The 19,154-nt window shown below is 43.0% G+C and overlaps 1 protein-coding gene across 2 annotated transcripts in view; it reads right to left on the bottom strand.

The window, feature by feature from the left end:
• LOC128296899 (uncharacterized) overlaps positions 1 to 19,154 on the bottom strand; it is a 129,241-nt gene that overhangs the window by 63,971 nt on the left and 46,116 nt on the right. For both annotated transcript variants that reach the window (XM_053032423.1, XM_053032422.1), the window contains exons 2-3: positions 17,420 to 17,634; positions 13,179 to 13,314 (exon numbers count right to left, since the gene is read on the bottom strand). In XM_053032423.1, coding sequence (XP_052888383.1) covers positions 13,179 to 13,314; positions 17,420 to 17,634 — 351 coding nt within the window. The remainder of the gene's footprint in view (positions 1 to 13,178; positions 13,315 to 17,419; positions 17,635 to 19,154) is intronic.

Below are 19,154 nucleotides of genomic sequence, written 5' to 3'. Positions count from 1 at the left end.
GAGACAAACAGCGCAATAGTTTCATTATATCTTCCATCCGCCTGTGACATGCGTGGGTCGTGCGTAACGCGTAGCACATGGTAACTGCTTTTGTGGTTTATAGCTGTTCCCATTTTGGATGTATGAATCCGTAAGGATATTTGTGGTTCTGAGTAAAACAATGTAGAGGATAGCGAATGGATTGATGTTGACCATTTTTAGCATATTTATACAAAGTCAAGAGTGAGATTAGTGAAGTCGAATTGTCAAATTTCTTAACAATCTTTTTAACACGTTATCTATGGCTATCATTTCTGATGAACAACAAGTTTTGGAATGAAATATGAATCAAATAGAGAAAACTTTCAAGCATTAAAAGCCTAGGTATCAAATACGAGCCATTTTGTATAACATTTATAAACACAGTTTCATTGTGAAATTGATTAAATATTTGTTAATCTAAATATTTGTTTCTCATTAATATTTTAGATTCATTTCATTAATTGAAAAGCGTTCGCGGTAGGTTTAACAATATTAAAAGACTTTAATCTAAAGCTATGGTAGCATGGGATTACTTTATAAGAAGAACGGCAGCGCACATGACGTATCCTCGTATTTCACTCTTTACACCACCATTTAACCTAGCTTACATTTTCTTCCACACAAGAACTCTTTAAATGATCATGTTTTGTCTGCAAATTAATTAAATTGCCGTGCGTTCAAACGGAAACAAATTATCGAAGCAATTTTCCGCCCAAACTTGTTGATTGCATTTGCACCGCCAGCGACATTGTGTCGTACGACGTAATCCCCACCGGGCGCAAGGTTGTCGGTAAAGGAGTAGGCTCATGTCAAAGATTCTGCCAAAGCACGCTTAGTCGGTGCCTTTCCAACAAGGAATAACACACGCTCGACAAAAACTACCCTAATCCATCAAGGTGAGGATAAACCTGTGATGAGGGTGGAAGTACACTGCAGACTTTCGCTATAGCGATGTGAATTAATGCCTCGGGACACTGGGACAGTTTTCGCACGCTTCCAAAGGTCTTACATACGAGATCATGCAGGTGTGCGCGACTCGAGCAAGGCTAATTTCCATATTAAATAAATTTTCAACGAGGCGCCGCCGCTATCGTCTTTGCCATTCTTGCGCCACGCTAGCATAACTCTTTAACACCTGTATGCTTCTTGGCGTTTCCATGTCAGCGATGTAGAAGGGCGGATAACGTCAAGAACACAGACGTACTCAAGAGCCGCAGGCGTGGATGAGGCACCAGGCGTCTCCATGATACGATACGGAGCGGCAAAGATTTTCCTCTTACCCGAGAGATTAATTCAAGCGTGCAAAATGTTGTCCTTCCTACCGCACCCGACCGCATTCCAGCATTCGTCAAACTTGTCCGAGCTGTCAAACATTAGCATAAGCTTTTTCGAACCACTAAAGCGGGCATTCCCGGCGGCAACGACGTGCTGTGCTGGTGTGCATATAAGCACCCGCTTTGTGCCGGTGCGGTGAATGTTTACGTTTGTTAAGCTTATCCTAGTGCAAACGTAGTGAGATCAGAGGTTCCCGGTAATTCTTGGGCATGTTTCTTAGTTTGGAAAAGCTATAAATCGTCTGCAAAATTTATGGGCTCAAATGCCTGGAGAGATTTTTTCCAAAGCTAATCCTTTTACGGCGATTTGATTTTACAAATCTCGAGCACTGTGGAAAAGACGGAAAAGACGGCTAACAGATCACTTTACGTGAAAGGCATCTAGCATATAGGGAACATCATGAATTTAAGGAAGCATTTGAACCACCACCCGTAGAAGGAACGATAATACACTAAACGGTCGAAACGGCCGCTGAAAGCGTATGGTAAATTTGCACCGTTACGGTTTAATATGATAATGATGGCTCCGAAGATGAAGGCGTTATTAGTCTGCCATCCAACGGAATCAGTGTCTTCCGGTGGCCTGTAATTCTACCCGTCCGAGATCTAAGGGAGTGCGAAACACTGGGTGGTGGTGTGGTGTGGACACTATCCAGTAAGATAAGCACACCTGAACACCTTCCAACCGGTCGGATACTCCAAATATAGCAACACCCGACGTAAGGTGTGGCGCTAATAAACACATCACAATCCCGCTTCAGCCCACTAATTTCCGGCCTGCGTCTTCCGAACTCGCAACCTCAACAACCGACCTGACATGGTGATTAACTTCGAGTCATCGGTACAGTCTACGCCTCGATGGAAGCTTTCGCCCCCCGTCACGGGCCCTCCCGAAGGTGGCTTCGCTCAATGATGGGCAACAAGGTTTGACGTACGTCGTTGTCCTTCTCTAACCTAATCTAGACCATGCCCAAACTTCCGGCCGGACATTCCGACACTCAACGTAACGGTAGACGCGTGGTTGTGGTTGTGCATGTATTCAGACTAGTCAGTTTGATTGAAATTGATACGGGCAGCATGTTTGGGTTGGCTTTAATTAGATATCGAGTTGCATGAACAGCATGGTTTGATTTCCGCCGTATGACGTGCCGCACGACTGTCTGGACAAAGTAACCGAACTTTGGTTCGTGACGTTTCCTTATAGCTTCCAGCAATGGCTGAAATGAAACTTATGAATACCCAGTATTATCAATCCACGCAGTGAACTATCTTATTTACCTTCCACCGAACCAGACTTCAATTAAACAGCTGCATTCGTAGAACATCCAATTTTTCAAAATTTGAAAGAGTATGTTATGAGATTGCTTAAATTCTGCACACATCAGAGCTTCATCAAGATAGATCAAACAGTCTGTCGATGCTATCTACCAGAATCAACAAAGCAAATGCTTGTGTAATAACTTTAATGAGAAACAAGAAAATGCCACAATCAGTTTCCTCTTGGCAACGAGATATACTCAAAATACAAACCGGTGCATGCAATTGATACCTGGTAAGGAAATAAAATCCAAAGGCCTACTATGATGTTTCATCCGCTGTGTGTTTTTTCGTTTAAACGGATAAATTGAAACGCTTTTCACGAAAATCATTGAAACACAGTTTTAGTAAAAAGTATTCTTGCAGTACGACTTCATTCAGCCGTTGTTTTGTGGCTTTTTATTTTCGTTTCTTAAACAATAAGTATTTACACACCATAATCTCTGTAACTGTGACTCTAATACAAACAGCTGCGGACTTTCGAACGATGGTGCGCAAAGAATCATTGTTAACTGGTCAGTTAAAGTGGCTGTGACGTGTTAACGTCCAGTGCCGTGTCCGAGCACGTAGCTCACTGACGAAAAGTTCGGATGAATTCATAAATTTTCTACCTATTTTTCGTCGAAGTTGTATCAGAACTCGCAAACACGGAACATTTTCACCAAAAAAGGGTGCCCAGTTACCTGCCTGCCTGTGTGTTGATTTGTTTTGTACTTTCGTACGTTCTCGTTTGTGATGTTGATTCTTTCCGAACGTAGCCATTTTCCTGCCAGCTAAGGCAACAAAATTACAGCACATGCACTGCAAGGCAGTCCAGCAGTCCAACATCACGACTGCGCTAAATGCGCGCGCGTGAGAACGAGAGGGAGATAGAACGAAAACGAAAACGAAAAAAAAACACTCTATTGAAACAACTCACCGAAAGGGATCCATGGCAACGCTAAAAAGCTTCAAAATTGAACTTGAGACGTGATCCGCATTTTATATGCTTCGTAAAACCTGCAGGACAGCACGCTTCGGGCGATTGCATGATGCAGGGCAATAAGGCGTCTTTTCGTTAGGGACCCAAAAAAAAAAGGATGGGGAATAAAAAAACAAACACACACAGGAGGTTAGGTACCGTGTGCTGCACATTCTTTGTCCGCTGCCTGTCAATCTTGCAACGGCACAATGTCACTGGATCGTCAATTTCCCAAAAAAATGTCGTTCCAAAAATTTCGACACAATGGAAATTGGAAGGCAATACCGGCAATGGCAGTCCGGGCAAAGGGCAAGGACCTTCTACTGGGATGTTCGAACAAAAGACCTTACAGTGGAGAGCAAGAGCATGCAAAAGATTATCACGAAAAAGGATGCGCCTTTCGGGCAGTGGCATCCCCCTAACTAGTGCTAACTGGGTGCGTTTCAATTTTTCTTTTCATCCTTATCAATATGAACATGGTATGTATTTTTCACACACAACCATGTCGTATGAAAAGAGTGGAAAATCTCAAAATACAAAAAAAAAACTCCCCAACGAACGGAAACTCACCCTCACCCGACCGAGTAAGCTCCTCATGCGGACAAATGTTTCCACTGATAAGTGGGGCATATGTGCGCTTTATGTTGCTGGCTTTCCCACTAACTCTCGACCCAAGCAAAGGTGCCGAAATGTGTGACACGAACCGCGACGTACACACCGTACAGTAGTTTAAGCAAAAAGGAACATTTCCTCACGAACACTGAAAAGGTAGGTGTTTCAAACTGGGAAAAAAACTCAACCAAAAGCACACGCGAGCAGTCGCATATTCTTCACCGTCGGGCCGCACGTGGTATCGCCGGGGTGTTTGCAAAGGGGGGCAAAAAAAAGCACCACAACGTCTTCAATGACACCGGTACAAGTGAGAAACAACATAAACTTTAAGCGTAGACACACTTTCTCAGCTTCAGCCGAGCGATGTGAACATATTTTTTTGTAGTTATACTTCTTTCCTTCTTTCCCTGCATTCACTTCCGGCGGCGATCCGTTGCAGCGGGGATGCATGAAACGTGTTATTTCGTCGCTCGTGCCTCGTTAGGATGCAGGTGCAGAAGAAAAAGCGTGCACAGAAAAGATGAAAAATCCGCCTCATAATAGTACATTCACACGTGGACCCCGTGAATGCCGAGCGGTGAGCGCAAATGGAAACTGAATGGTGCGCGCACTGTGAACGATCATAAAAGCCAGCAGCCACCGACCGGAGATCGTCTTCAGAAAGCGTATGCTTTGAACGCGTTTTTTTATAGTACACTGCTCATTGTGTAGGATTTTCTCTTTAATGTGTGTGATGGGGGGGGGGGGGAGAAAAAGAAAAAGGAAATCTCACCGTTGAATGCAGGTATTTTCCCACGTCGATGTAACCCATTTTCGAGGGGCATTCTTTGGTGTGAATTTTTCTCAAGTGGTAAAAAAGTTGCTTAAATTGATTTAAGACGCCTTGGTAGGCTTCTCGTTCCATTCTCGTTAAATTACAATGGAATCTTTGGTAAATCCCTAGGATAGTATTGCGCAGTTTGCAATGCCAACGCATTCAATTAACAACATCAAACTCAACTCGAAAGCAGAATAATCAAATATTCTCAGTTAGCTGGAGTGAATTCCACAGCAGATGTCTGGACTAAGAGGGTGATAATATATCACAATAAGTAATAGAGGCAGTGGTAGATCTTTAATCATGTCAGTGAACAGGAAAAGATGATACCATATCAATATGCAATCAGTAATTTATAATGAAAGCATATATGTAACCTTTTTCTGCGAGAAACATCCATCAGAGATACGTTTTTCGAATACTTCTTCGCTCCGAAAGCTACCGTACAACTCAATGGATCAATTACATATTGTCAGGATGCTCATGCCCATCGAGATTATGCAACCATTTTCCTGCTCAGTACTCGGTAGCAGACATGTTAAAATTTTCTCAAAAGCAAATCAATACCTGTTACAAAGGGCAAAAAGAAGAACGATGCATGTAAATACCCTCTCGAGCATTATTCTACAATGTGTGGCATTTCCAGCATCCACTCACCTTGGGTGTGGTATAATGAAGCTCGACTAAAAGCCCCATTGCACGGGGCCCAGGTATGTGGCCACATATTTGTTCGTCCATGACAGACGATAAGAGCAAACAAATGCTCGATTTCATAACACTCAAACGCCGTTTCCGGTCCGTTTCGGCCTGGACCCTGGATTCCAGGGGGAAAATGGAAGAAACTAATACGCACACACATATCCGGTACGTTCGTGCCGTAGCCACTGGGACGCCCGTAAACTGCGTCCCTTTTTGTCCGGTGTGAAGACAAGCTGGGTTGGGAGGGATTTTCACTGTCGAACAAACAACGTATCGAGTACTCGATCGATTTTCTACCAATGTTACGCTGGTCGATTGAATGGCCATCGTTTCGCACCCACTGACCAACGGAAAACGTCCATCCAGCCAGCAGCATTATGTTCGAGGACACTCATTCATTCCGGGATGGCACACAGAAATGAAAGAAATTGACTGCTCGGAAAAGACAACAGAACAAAACAATTACCACCATGCGCTCCGTGCACTGCGGGGCGGTTGTACGTACGACCATAAAACGATAAACACGATGGACACCGTGACACAAACGCAGCACACACCCAACCAACCAGTGCAAAGCTGTTGTGTGCTGTTGTGTGCAATAGTGGTCTGATCTTCATTTGGCAAAGAAACAAACCTCTGCGTCCTTTACGGTTCCTGCGGAGAAAAACCGAAAAGCTCATGCTGGGCGTAAAGTGTCACATTCGGGCATCGCTTTGGTACGAAACAGGCGGAACATGGGCCGCAAATGCTTCCGTCTTTCACGTCCGGGCAATGGATACCCTTATTTCCGACATCCTTAAACTCCCCAAAACGCCAAAAGGAAGTATTGTGGGCAGGGTTCCAGTTTTTGTTTTGCTTTGCGTTCTGTGTGTGTGCGTGCATTTTCTTTTCTTGTTCCGAGTTAATTCTCAACCCGAATAAATCGATCCGTAACTGCTACTCAAACCCCCGGAAAAAAACGACATTCCTAAAACCCGGTACACCCGGGCGCCTTTTCTGCAATAGTGGGACCCATTTCGGTCGAAGCACGACATCCGATGATGATGCGATGAACGAGAGAAAAAAAAAACGGTAAGGGAGTATTCGCACATACTGCACAAGCACACACTACGAATCTCGTCGAATGGGTCCTGATCGACCGGACCGAAACAAACGCCCCGACAATGATTCTCGCCGTGCGGAACAAACTCCGGCAGCAGTGTACCCGTTGAGCCTTTGATTGTTTAGCCGGTCGTTTGTGCCCGTTGTATGGGCGAATGCTACGGCCAAAAAGGAAAACACGACCGAACGATCGACATCAAAGCGAACGGGCAACAGTTAGCCGCACTACACACAACCCACCCCACAGCCAAGCTCGACAATTCGAAACTGGAAGCGCTATTGCGTCGCCATCGCCCCATCCGCTCGCTTTCCTTCCGCACCGGCAACGGCAAAACTGCTTGGGGATTGGTTTCGAACAATGGGAACTCTCACTCTCGAACTATTCCGAACGGTGGTTGTTATTACCCGAATCACTATTGTACGATTCGACACCAGCCAAGGGGAAGGGAAAATGGGTTTTCCCGCGGCAGTGCGGTACGACCAATCGCTTTCCCATTTTCCCGAGTTTCCCGAGTGCGGACGGGCCAAAGATCCTTTGACGTGGAGTTGGTAGATTGGTGAACAACCGTATGAGGATGAGTTATCAGTTTCTCCTATTTCTTGGTCTGGACTCCCGTTGACTTCGGGTCGCCGCATCGGTCCACCACCCTACGTCAGCGTTGACAGATGGTTTATGTTCATTTTCTATCAACACCCATCGCTCTGCTACCGCCCCTTAGCCCGCGGTTACTCTACCCCGTCACATTCGAGTAGATCGGCTATTTGATCTTTCAATAGCGATGGAATTGAAATCAACACGGTTCTATCGCACACCACCAATCTCATCCCACCCACATATCCTGTGTCAAGCTGCCAAAGGTGCACAATAATGTGAGGCAATTGTTTGAAGAAGGACGCCTCGAGTAAAAGTAAATAAAAATGAAATGGTTTTGTGCGCCGAGTTGAAGCCAAACCTTGCGTCACGGTGACAGGTGATGACGGTAACGCACACGAGCACACGAGTTTTTTTTTTTTTGAACAAAAGTAGATTTCAATTAAAATCAACCCACATTTGCAACTTTTGTTTGCAGGGGGTTGCAATCGCATTTCAGTCTAATTGCTTACAGAGAAAACTAAAAAATCGTTCTATTTTGCATAAATCATTTGCATGAATAATTTTACGTGAATCATAGCAGCAACACAATATTTCATTAATTCCGAACAACACATATTAGCAAACCAACTCACTGGAAACGTGCAAATTGTTGAAATTTGTACTGATATTTGTTTCTATTTTTCAGAACAGGGTTCGTAAACTTATGCATCATTTCAAATTAGCATTCCATATAATTGTTAGCAATTTATAATATGTTGCTTTTGAGAAATGCAAATTATTCGTTATTGCAAGTTATTGCCAGCGTTTAACACACGTTGTAGCCTTCTTTCTTGCAATTTGTGAATAACTCACCAAACAATTGTTCGTCTATGGTCACAATCAAGGTCTGTGTAGGATAGAGGTCGAGTAATAGCCAAGATAGAGGTTCGCCATTTTGGATTTCATTTGACGTTTGGTCGCCCGTGTAAGATTCCTTGCGTCTAGCCTACTTGTTTACTATATCGCGAAGTTTCACAATTAGCTTGGTCGTTATAGTTTTCCTTCGTTTTGAATGCTTTTGGTTAAAACAGCAAACTGTTGATGGTTTTATAAAGTGGTGTGTGGTCATCACCTATTAGTGTTCTGAACCAAGGGTTGATCACACGGTACCGGACGTTCACGCCGTACTGTGAACCGGGAGATATGATGAGACTCATCCTCTTCCTCATATGTGAAGAACCTCACCTACTCGTTGCCAAATGATCGCTTCACAAAATCCGATTCTCTGCCTTTTCACCTGCCTTGAACACCAATCATACCTAACACCAATCGCCAATAAGATCTGCAGATCTTATTCCGGACTAAAATCGAAAAACAGCGACACAAATTTCCAACCAAATCTAAAACAATAAAAATCTTGTTGCTATGACCGGCCCGTTTAACGAACACAACTCCACACAAAACATTTGAATGGAAAAGGGCGTCCAAACGTCAAATCACATGTAACGAACTTTTGGCTACTTGTCAAATTGCTCTATATTACTCGACCTCTATCCTACACAGACCTTGTGTCACAATCCATTCCATTTTATTCTGTCAAAACGCTTTCCTTATTTTGCTGTTTGTTGTTTCTTCTGTGTCAAAACTAGTGAGTAAGCGAGATGTGTAATCCGCTACTCCCAATTGAACGACTTTACTAATTTCTAGGATGCTCTTGTACACTGGGGCGTTGCAATTTTATACGAAAAAAAATAAATAAATAATACGTATTCATGACGTTTCTGGTGTATGTCGCGATTTAACCTGGCCAGTTCTTGTTGGTAGTCAATTGGGCAACAATTGTTTCACCGAATTTTAACAGTTAGTAATCTACCCATTTAATATCAAAAGTTCAGCGACTTTAAGCATTTTTAGTGGCTAGCCGCGCTTTTTGTTTCTAATAACAAAATCACCACCTCGGAATGTTTGTAACCAATCCCGTGTTTCACCGAGTTAAACTTCATGTACAGCGTAAGCGAAATTCGATGTATCTCAGCAGCGTTTTTCTGCAAGTGAAAGTTTACTTACTAATGTACTTATTAGGTGCTACAAACGCGCTTTGCAGTCTTCGCCTGATGCAGGAGTTCTCTGAACCGCTCACGAACAAGCACCGGCGTCGTCGAGATATTTATCGATCTGATATTAATAGGTTCGTAAACAATGTTGAACAACGATTATGCAAATAAGAAAATATGACAACAAACAACCTTTTTTCAATCAATATTGTTACTTAAATCCTCGAATTGTTGTCTATTGTTCTTAAATATCACCTCAAATTAAGATTAAGACCAAAGCTGAAAGCAGTAGGCTATGCAATTCTTAATGCCAGCAAAATATTATTAAATAATTTTTAACATTTTTTAAAAGGTTTTTCTATTCCGAAGTTTTTTTTAATTATGAAATATTAATCAAGATAGCCCACCGTTGCAGTCTCTTCCAAAACCGAATAGCCTGTGAGTAAAAAGGTATGAGTGTAATCCAAATATCTCAATGTGCAGAAGCATTATGGGTATGCCATTGATTCGGGGAAAAAACTTGTTTTCAATTTTGCGTTGTTTGTTGTTTTTTTCACGTAAGTTATTTTCTGATAACGTTCAGAGACGTGACCGCGTATAAATGCATCTTTCTTAATAGTCCATTTTTGGCCATCCATGTGTATTTGTGTGTGAGTGTGTTTCGGAAGGATCGAAATATATTGCCCAAATTTCTAAGCTTGCTTGCCATTTTCCCCCGGCACGATTTGCATCTCCCAGCAGGGTTTTGCCCAATAAGCTCGTTGCTCGGCCATGAACGCGGGCAAAGCATAGACAAACAACATTATTTATGCGATCGAAATATTTCACCACAGGTGAGTGCGTTCGATCCGGTAACGAGGACCGAGCATTTGTACGAGCGTGCGAGAAAGATTTAATGGTAGCGCCATAGTTTATAACAGCGGAACCTGCACCCAAAAGCCGACGCTTTTCGCTGTATATTTATGCCGGGATGGCGGAACTTTCGCTGCCAAATCTGCACACGTTTTTCTGCATACTGCAAGTTAAGAAACACGCCCCCCCGAAACAGTAAATAACACATTGGGATCATTTATAGAGCATTTAAATGTTCAAGAAGCCATTCGTATGTATGGCTTTCAATGGTGCTACTGGAGAGCATTGTTAGCTCTATTGTTACAAGAAAAATCCAGCACAGATTGACACGATGAATGACCTTACAACAAGCGGGCAACCCGCAACATACCGTAAATATAGCTCCAGCAAAGCAAAAACTACTTCACCACCAACCCACAAGCACGCTATACAACATCTCTAAGCAGCAAAAAACTATTACTGCACCCACCGTAAACAAGACGGAACTTGGGCGACCGAAAGCGAACCTCAGTCACGAAAAAGGCCAAGAGCCAATGTCAGAGTCTCGCAACGGTGCGATGTCAAAGGAAGCGGTCAGCACCGCTCGATTTCGAGAGGATCGTTATAAAATATTTATTTTTGCCGTTGTTTTCCACTCAAACTTTTTTTTCGCCCAATTTTCCACTGCCCGATGGCACGAATCGAAGCACGCCATGCACAGTTTCTTGAGATACAAGTGCCACCAGTGGACAGTGGTATTTTGATGCGGTACGAGCGCTGCAAACAAACAGCAAAATAAGGAAAGCGAAATAAAATTAAGGTAAAAAAGAAAAACAGATCACCAACACAGGATGTTCCGAGCAGTGGAGAAAAACATCGCTTCCAAGTGGGAGCGAAACAATCACTGCCGAACAATCCAAAAAGCACAAACCTGGAATGTATCCGTATTCCTCGGTTGGCACACAACAGCTTGATGTTGTTATTTTGCAACAGAACCACAACGGCCTCCGAAGCTCTCTCCTCTTCCCACGGTGCGCCATCCACTCTCTGTTTACCACCGCTTTTTTTCCTCGCTGGGAAAGCGGAAGAGAGGTTGCACATGGAAACGACAATTGCATTTCCGCCATTAAATTTCACCACTCACTGCACTGCCGCTTGCCACGAGATGCTCGATGCTATTATTATCTGCAAACCGGTGCGGATGGGTGAAAAGGGAAACCCGAGGACTTAAACATTTCCGGGGCTGCAAACCGAAATGGTCAGGATGTGCGGAAAGACAAACGAGCAGCGCAACCGTTCGGACCGTTGGACGGTGCAGGAAGCGAACGGAAAAGAGCAGCAGCAGCAGCAACAACAAAAAAGTATGGCCACAACAACCATCCACTGCGAGAACGTGAAGCAGATGGCCAAGTGGCACTAAAATCGATGTCATTCGGCTTGGCTCTTCATATTGGCCTTGCCAGCATCTTGATATGCTATGCAGGACCAGGGAGACAAAAATGCGGTGTTTATGTTTGTGTTCATGATAGGTCATGTTTGGGAGTTATTTTTTTCTGTGCCACCGCCCGTGGCCATCAATCCACTCAGCCTCATGTTTATCCTTATAGCATCTACCGGGACACTCGAGCGTGGCTCGAACTGGGAGTAAGTTTTTTATTAGTTCTGATAACATTTAGGTCACTGGAGTAAAAAGGATTTAAAACATGTTCACGCAATGATCTTGCTTTAACCTAAAACGGCCACCTTTTCCTTCTATCGTGTGTACACCATCTCTCGCCCACCAGCGCAAATTGACTACATCAAATGGAAGTACAAGTCAATGTGGGAGCATTTTCGACCGATAGCCAGCGGTCATACCGAGCGTGTACCCTTTCGTAACGAATTTTTGGGGCTGGCGAGATAAACCTTTACGGTAAACGTCCCAAAACGGTTCCATTTTATACGGGCATGAACAACATTACGATCCTATCCCCGGGCTTCGATAGCGGTCCCGCAAGTCGATTCGTCAATTATCTGATCAACCCTTGGCGTCCCTGGGTTAACCCGTTTTTGTGGTGCATTTCGGGTCTGTTTTGTTATATTTCGTTGTGTGTGTTTTTTTTTTGCTCTCTCCTCTGCTTAGTTATGTACTAGGAGCGTACCTTGCGAGTTCTTTTAATTTACTGTCATACTGAATACTGAAGGCAAAGAAGAATGTTTTTTCTAAAATCGTAATAAAATCGTAAACCTTCCAGTTCGTTTTATGTGTCACGAAATAATGCACAAACAGTTTACTTTACCGTGAAGGATACTTAGCCAGCATCTGGAAACGGAACCTAATTGCATGCAAACCGGCGAAAGCTACATATTATACGGATTTCAATGGCACCACCCGAACGTTGCGCATGAGCGTGTTGGCCACCCGTAGACACAGCTAGTCTTCCGTTCCTTAGAACGTACGTAATTTGATTAAATTTAATCCATTCGGAAAATTGTCCTACGTCCTGCTCAGCGGCCTGCACCAAGCTTCGTCCCAAGTCGTGCGGAAAAACGGCACACCGAACAGCCTCAAGGGTTGTGTGGGTGTGTGTGTGTGTGTATGTGTGCTTCAACCCACACACGGCCAAGAATCGGAGAACACAAAGGCACACATAATCATTTTCAGTTTTACCAAAATCCAACTGCCTAATCCATCCACTAACGGCGTACACTAACCGCCTCTCCATATAAGTTCGGAAACAGTTCGAATTTCCCCGGGATTTTCCCCAAGTGGATTTTCTCGGTCGGGGGAACACGGCACGACTTTAGGGGCCGTTCAAGCGTAATTCATGCGACTACAAAACGTTAACAGTGGCTGTCAGGCTGCTAGGTAACTTACCCACTACTTGCATGCTGATGTGTTCGGTGGCGGTAGAAAACGATGGTGCGTCGGCAGTAACTTCGCAGGAAAAGTTACCCGACAGTCCGAAGCCAACATTTTTGATAACCACCTGTCGGTTGTCGGAAAGTGAAGCCTGTCGGAGGAAAGCGAAAGTAAAAAAAAACACAATATACAATTAGTTCCAAACAGTAAAAGGGCGTATCGAATCAGGAGGTTCATGTTTGATACATTGAACAGCATCAATTAAATCCCATCATTGGTGGGATAATGTTCACAATACAGGTTTCGCATTGAATACAATTCAAATCCAAGCCATCTTTTGTTAATAGAAATTGCTGTTTTTTTTTTATTTTACAACCACACACCGTCCGATCACGAATGATTTACTCTCGTCTGTCCCGTGCATAATCCCGTGCCCGGATCGTTAATGAGCTCACGCCGCATCAAACCCTTCAGTGGCCGTTCAGCTGGAAATGCATTCTAACCACACAGTGAGCAAGCCGCTCTATTGACAACCAGGTTATGGCGACCGGAAATGGATATTCAATCCCGGATAATACCGAAACCATCATTTATAAGAATTTGATCGTTTCACATGCGCGACGCTGATCCGCTTTTGCAGTCAGATAAATGTATCTGTTCCATATTTATGACCGAAGCAATAATTCATTCATTTCTCCCTATAAAGAGCTCGCCGTATTTGCTGCTGCGTTCAGCCCTGCTGTCGATTTCACTCCCGCAAATGGGGCAGCCGGAGAGAAAAAAGTCGCTCACGTACATCGAATATATGTATTAGGAGATCAGGATACAAGTAAAAAAAAAGGAAACGTTTGTCGTCTGATCAACAAGGCTCGCTCCGTCCAATTCGTGCTTTTTTAACCATTTAGGGTGAGGATTGACGATGGAAAATGTCACCAAATGGCAACCATTTACCCCCAACGATTTCCAGTTGTCGAACGGCAGCCTGCTCCATTTAATACATCCCGTCTATTCCGGTGATCCCATCATCCTTTTTCCGTCGATTTATATTTCCACCTCGCATTCTTTATCATATTCTCTCCCAAAACGTTTATCTTTGTTCGTTGGTGTATGTGTGTGTGTGTGTGTGTGTGTGCCCTCTGTTTCATCCTTAACTATTAACGATTCAGCATGTCAGGTTACTCCAATCTTCCACTGTCCATTTTGGTTTGGTAAGGTTTGCCGGCATCCGCAAATCGAGCACTGTGGTAAAAAGTGTGGACATGCTATCGTGTTTTTTTTCTTTTCTTTTCCAAGCCCGATACACACACTCACACACACTTCACCGTCGTAGTCTTCATCGGTTTTTCGTCGTTCTCTCCCACTGGAGTTTATTCGCGGCAAACGAGGGCCAGTGCGGACTGGACGAAGCATTAACTTATGTTCTGTCGTCCGAAACAAGCACAGCACAAAAGATGGTCACCTAATACGTTACCGTATACGTATGTATACCGTACATTAAGCATCGTAGGTCACCAGAATGTAGCGGGGAAAATACCAAAACGCTTCCGCAAGAAATACGATATTTATAGGAAGACGAAAAGCTTCCCATTTTTCGCGTCCAAAATTGAGTGCCGCTCAAGGCGTGGAAGTGGAACGGCACTAGACCATCCTCAATCTCCGGTCGGGTAGGGTCGGGGGAAGGACTAACGACTGCGAAGCATGGGACGATAATCTCATAAATATATTATACGAAGAGGCTGGTTTTCTTCAAACGCTTTCGACGGTCTGACAAAATGGATCGCCTAGCATACCAAACGGCGAACGATGTTAAGTCCAAAAGTTAAGCTACGATGCCTGTAGTGAGGAATGGAAGCGAACCGTGTACATTCTCCATGTCCGTTTACACCCACGCACTCCTTTCGTGTATTGGATAGATATTTCCACGAATGCTCGCTCGGCCACCGTTTGTGCAGATCAGCCAATTTGGCTCCCATTTTTGGACTGCGCTGTTTTATGCGCCCGAATGACGAACACTGTGTGACGAAGACCACAAACGGTTTGCCTGCGCTCACGCTTTGCTAGCACGCGTAACACGAAATGGGCAAAAATCGGGAACGCAAATTGGTAGAAAACGAAAAACCCTAATGCCAAGAATCTGGAGCTTCAACGGAGCACAAAAAAGCTAAATTTTGCAAGCTGCTAGCCTCACGTGTTTTGCTTTTGCCAGAAAATATTTGAATTGGCTCGTACAACGCGTAGGCGACGGCATGACATGGGAAAGAAACCATGAAAGATAAATTCCCAATGATAAACAGCAACCGGAAATGGGCGTAACGGCCACATCTGATATTGATCAGACAATTTGCTAAAGAAACTTGTTTTTTTTTTCTGCCGATTTTATCCAGCTTATTCTGGGAATCCAAAACTACTGAATTGAGGTCTTTCAGAATGAACATTACCTTAAAAAATACAAATCTACTTTAAACAATTGCTTGAACAATCAGATATTGCATTTTGGGAACTCGAACTATTTAAGAACTTATAACAGTCTCGAAATACTGATTTGGTATGATTATTTTAGCTCGTTAGATTTGTTCAAAGGGAAAAAAGTCCATTACTTTTTGCGATTCTCTTCTATCAGCACTGGTCAGTGGCCTTATGTTTATTTCTCCTTTCGAATTGGATGGATTTCGTTTTCCGATAATTATCATAACCTTTTACTCAAGCAGATACCAATCCGAAATCATCGCTCGAGATTGCCTCAAGCATCCTTATCCCAGTGTCTGTACAGAAAGGGGACTCTTCAGACGCCTTAAAATATCCCGCTCATCTCGTCAAAGTTGCACAGCTCAGCAAAAGCGGCGAAACAACAACAACACACAAATTCAATCCATTTCGCTGCCTTTTTCGCAAACGGGAAAACACAACAACGAGGGCCAAAAGCCTAGCTGTACGATTCAACGTTAAGAACGTACGCGGAATACCGGTTCGAGCATTCCGGGACAACAATTTAGCAAACAAAGCGATAGCAATGCTTAAGCACGATAGGGATACGAAGCGATGAAAGATAATCTTTCAGCCTTCCAATTATAATTAATAAGTTAATAACGGGCGGAAAAACAACGGGCGCCATTCATTCAACCCGCTCGTCTGACACTTGATAGCACAAAAAAAAACCCTTCAAGAAATTAGATAAAACCCGACCAGAGCCGATCGTTTTTAGCAGCAAAAAATGAGAAACAATAAACTAAATAAGGCACGAAACAAGACATTTTGCCCTCTTCAAACTCCAATCCAGCGCCTTTCAAGAACTTCAGTTCTGATTGCAGGGCGGCAAACATAACTTTTCCACGGATCCACCCGAGTGCAAATGATCAGATTTTTAGCTGAAATCACTTGCGTTTTTGTTCGCGGGAGTGAATCAAACCGTCCAAAAGCATCCAACAGTCCAGCGGTTTAGTAACAGTGCACGGACTGCAAACGAAAAGCAGATTACTTATATGTTTAATATGTTTAACGACCTTCGGGTTTTTCAAGGGTACAAGCGTCCGACGGGACGATCGCTACGAAAAAGGCTACGAAACACAAAGCGATAAAACAAGACTCATAAGTAGAAAGAAAGAAATAACGGCACGTCCTTACTACCGAAGAACCTAACAATAATCATCTCGAAATGTAATCGTGTCTTATCAGTTCGTTTCGTTTCGGATTTCTAGTTTTTCGTCCCACAATCTGCAAGACGCTTAACGACATTTGTCGACTTGTGGGACCGTTTTTGCGAGACCTTTTTCGTGTAATTCTTGTCAAGCAACACCCAAAGTCAGTCAGTTTCGCAAAAGCGAGATGCTAAGCTTCGTCCAGGCGACGTAACAACGTTAAGCATCAGCAAGTCACGTTTGCCTGTAGAAAGGATTCCTCAGAGCTAGTGATGTGGAATCAGGAAATAAACGGCAGACAAAATGAAAAGCTGTCGCTCCATTAACGAAGTCTTCGCGAGCGTTACTCAATTCCGTTTTTCTCTTCCGGGAAGCATAATTTTATTTTTCAAAGTCCCTTACTAGTCGGACGCTGTAGCATAACTGCCCCGGTTCTAAGGATCGGAAAAAGCGGATTAGTGTCAGCTGAAAAACATGCCCCTAAATTACCCTTGCAGAACTGACCGGTTCATTTCAACCTACGCCCCGATTATAATCCCCGATCGCCCAAGGGCCAAAACGATCGTAGTGGAGGCGATCAACCGGTTGGTTTCTGTAAAATTGAAACGTATCTTTACTTACGTCAACATTGATCCCGGGAAAGGGAAAAATCTTCTTGCTCGGTTGCTGGCCCGGCGAGTAGCGGTAGAACTCTCGCAAGCCTCGATAGAACTTTACGGAATACAGCGGCGAGTCATCCAGATCGTACAGACAGCGGAGCGTTGCATGTTGTCCACGGCGTACTGCTGGAGGATCTACCACCAGCTGTACCGATCGGATAGCACCGAAACCATAATCTGCAATGGAAAGCAAAAAAAAGGTCATAAACAAATGTTACAAATATTTACAAAATGCAGAAATGTTAATGTAATATAAATTGTGAAATATTTGATACAAATCTTGCTTTCTTCAATCTTTTCCTGGTTTACTATTTTTAGTAGTTTTTTTTTACGTAAAAAGCCCAGGCATTCTTTGATCAACTCAAAAGATGTTTTTTTATTACAAAAATATACGTTTAATAAGAAGCAAAAATAATTTTCAACTTTAATTTCTATCAGTATTTTCTGTTCAATTTAAAATCTATCAGTTAAGGACAGGAAAGTCCGAGGAAAAATTCCAGCCGAACCAAATCCCCATAGCAAGGACTGACTATTCGGCTACGTGGTAAAAATAAGTCGATATGGCCTGGCCGTTCTAATGGAAATAAAAAAAATCTATCAGTTGCTTAGATGATATGTACTTTATAAATTGCTTTAATAAATCTGCAAAATTATCCTCTTTGAGTACAGGTTAAGAATAAAAGAGCCTTATAAACCAACACCATTTCTCGATTTAATTAAAGCTTCAAGTTGTATGCCACAGTCAGCGTAGTACTACATTCCTCACTCTCTTTAAACGTTGTTTACCATTGCTGTTCAGAATCCTCTCTACGCTGACAACACACGCTGCTAAGGAAATGGATCGGCCCTGTGTTAGGATGGCAACTTCAGTTCGATCCACCGTTTGCAATCTTCTACGCTTAATCAACTACGAAACAACAACACTTTTTCCGACATATTCATTAGCAGCTTAAGATAAACCAACTACAGCATCCAACGTAACTTCTACCAGAGGAAAAACGATACGTGAAAAAAGGTAGAATGGAGGATGAAAGGGGAAAACGGTGGAACAGAAAGGGCTTACACAATTCCAGTCGTAAATTAATGAAGCGAAAAGAATTCGAGGAAAAAATGCCAAACTCTCCCAAGAAAAAGGCCTTCCAGTGGGTTATTTTTCCTTCCTGTTTTACCATTATTTTTGTGTTAACTTAATTAATGTAATGAAAATTAATGTTCCTCAAATAGATCCGGCGGTACTACGTCATGGGTGAAAGTAATGCGTGCAGTACTGCCAAGGTCAATGGCAACAATTAATAGTTCCTTGCATAAACCTAGAATTCGATTGCACTACCTACTAATACTGATCTGGAGCTTCACTTAAAGGTTAATCTCTTGAGAATGCTGCTTGCTACTGGATTAAGCACACTCGATTTAACGTTAAGTAAGATAGGTGATCATATCAATATTTCCCTGAGGAGATGGAAATAAACGGGGCTATATACACTGTTTAAAGACATAATAGATCAAGTTTCTTAGCATAATTCAATTCAACTCTATTTAGCGAAGTGCATCTTCTCGTTGATTTGTTATTTCAGGCTTTTCTTGAGATAGTTTACCCGTAGGTGAATAACTGTAGCTACTAGAATCTTTAAAAAAAAAGCTTTCATTGCTGTATTAGAGTTGTTGGCTCTAAATTTTGTCTGGAAGTCACCAATTTC

This window comes from Anopheles moucheti, chromosome 2, assembly GCF_943734755.1.
Source record: "Anopheles moucheti chromosome 2, idAnoMoucSN_F20_07, whole genome shotgun sequence".
In the NCBI taxonomy this organism is placed as follows: Eukaryota; Metazoa; Arthropoda; class Insecta; order Diptera; family Culicidae; genus Anopheles; species Anopheles moucheti.
The sequence above is the reverse complement of the archived record's forward strand: the minus strand, read 5'-3'. Positions and strand labels throughout refer to the sequence as shown.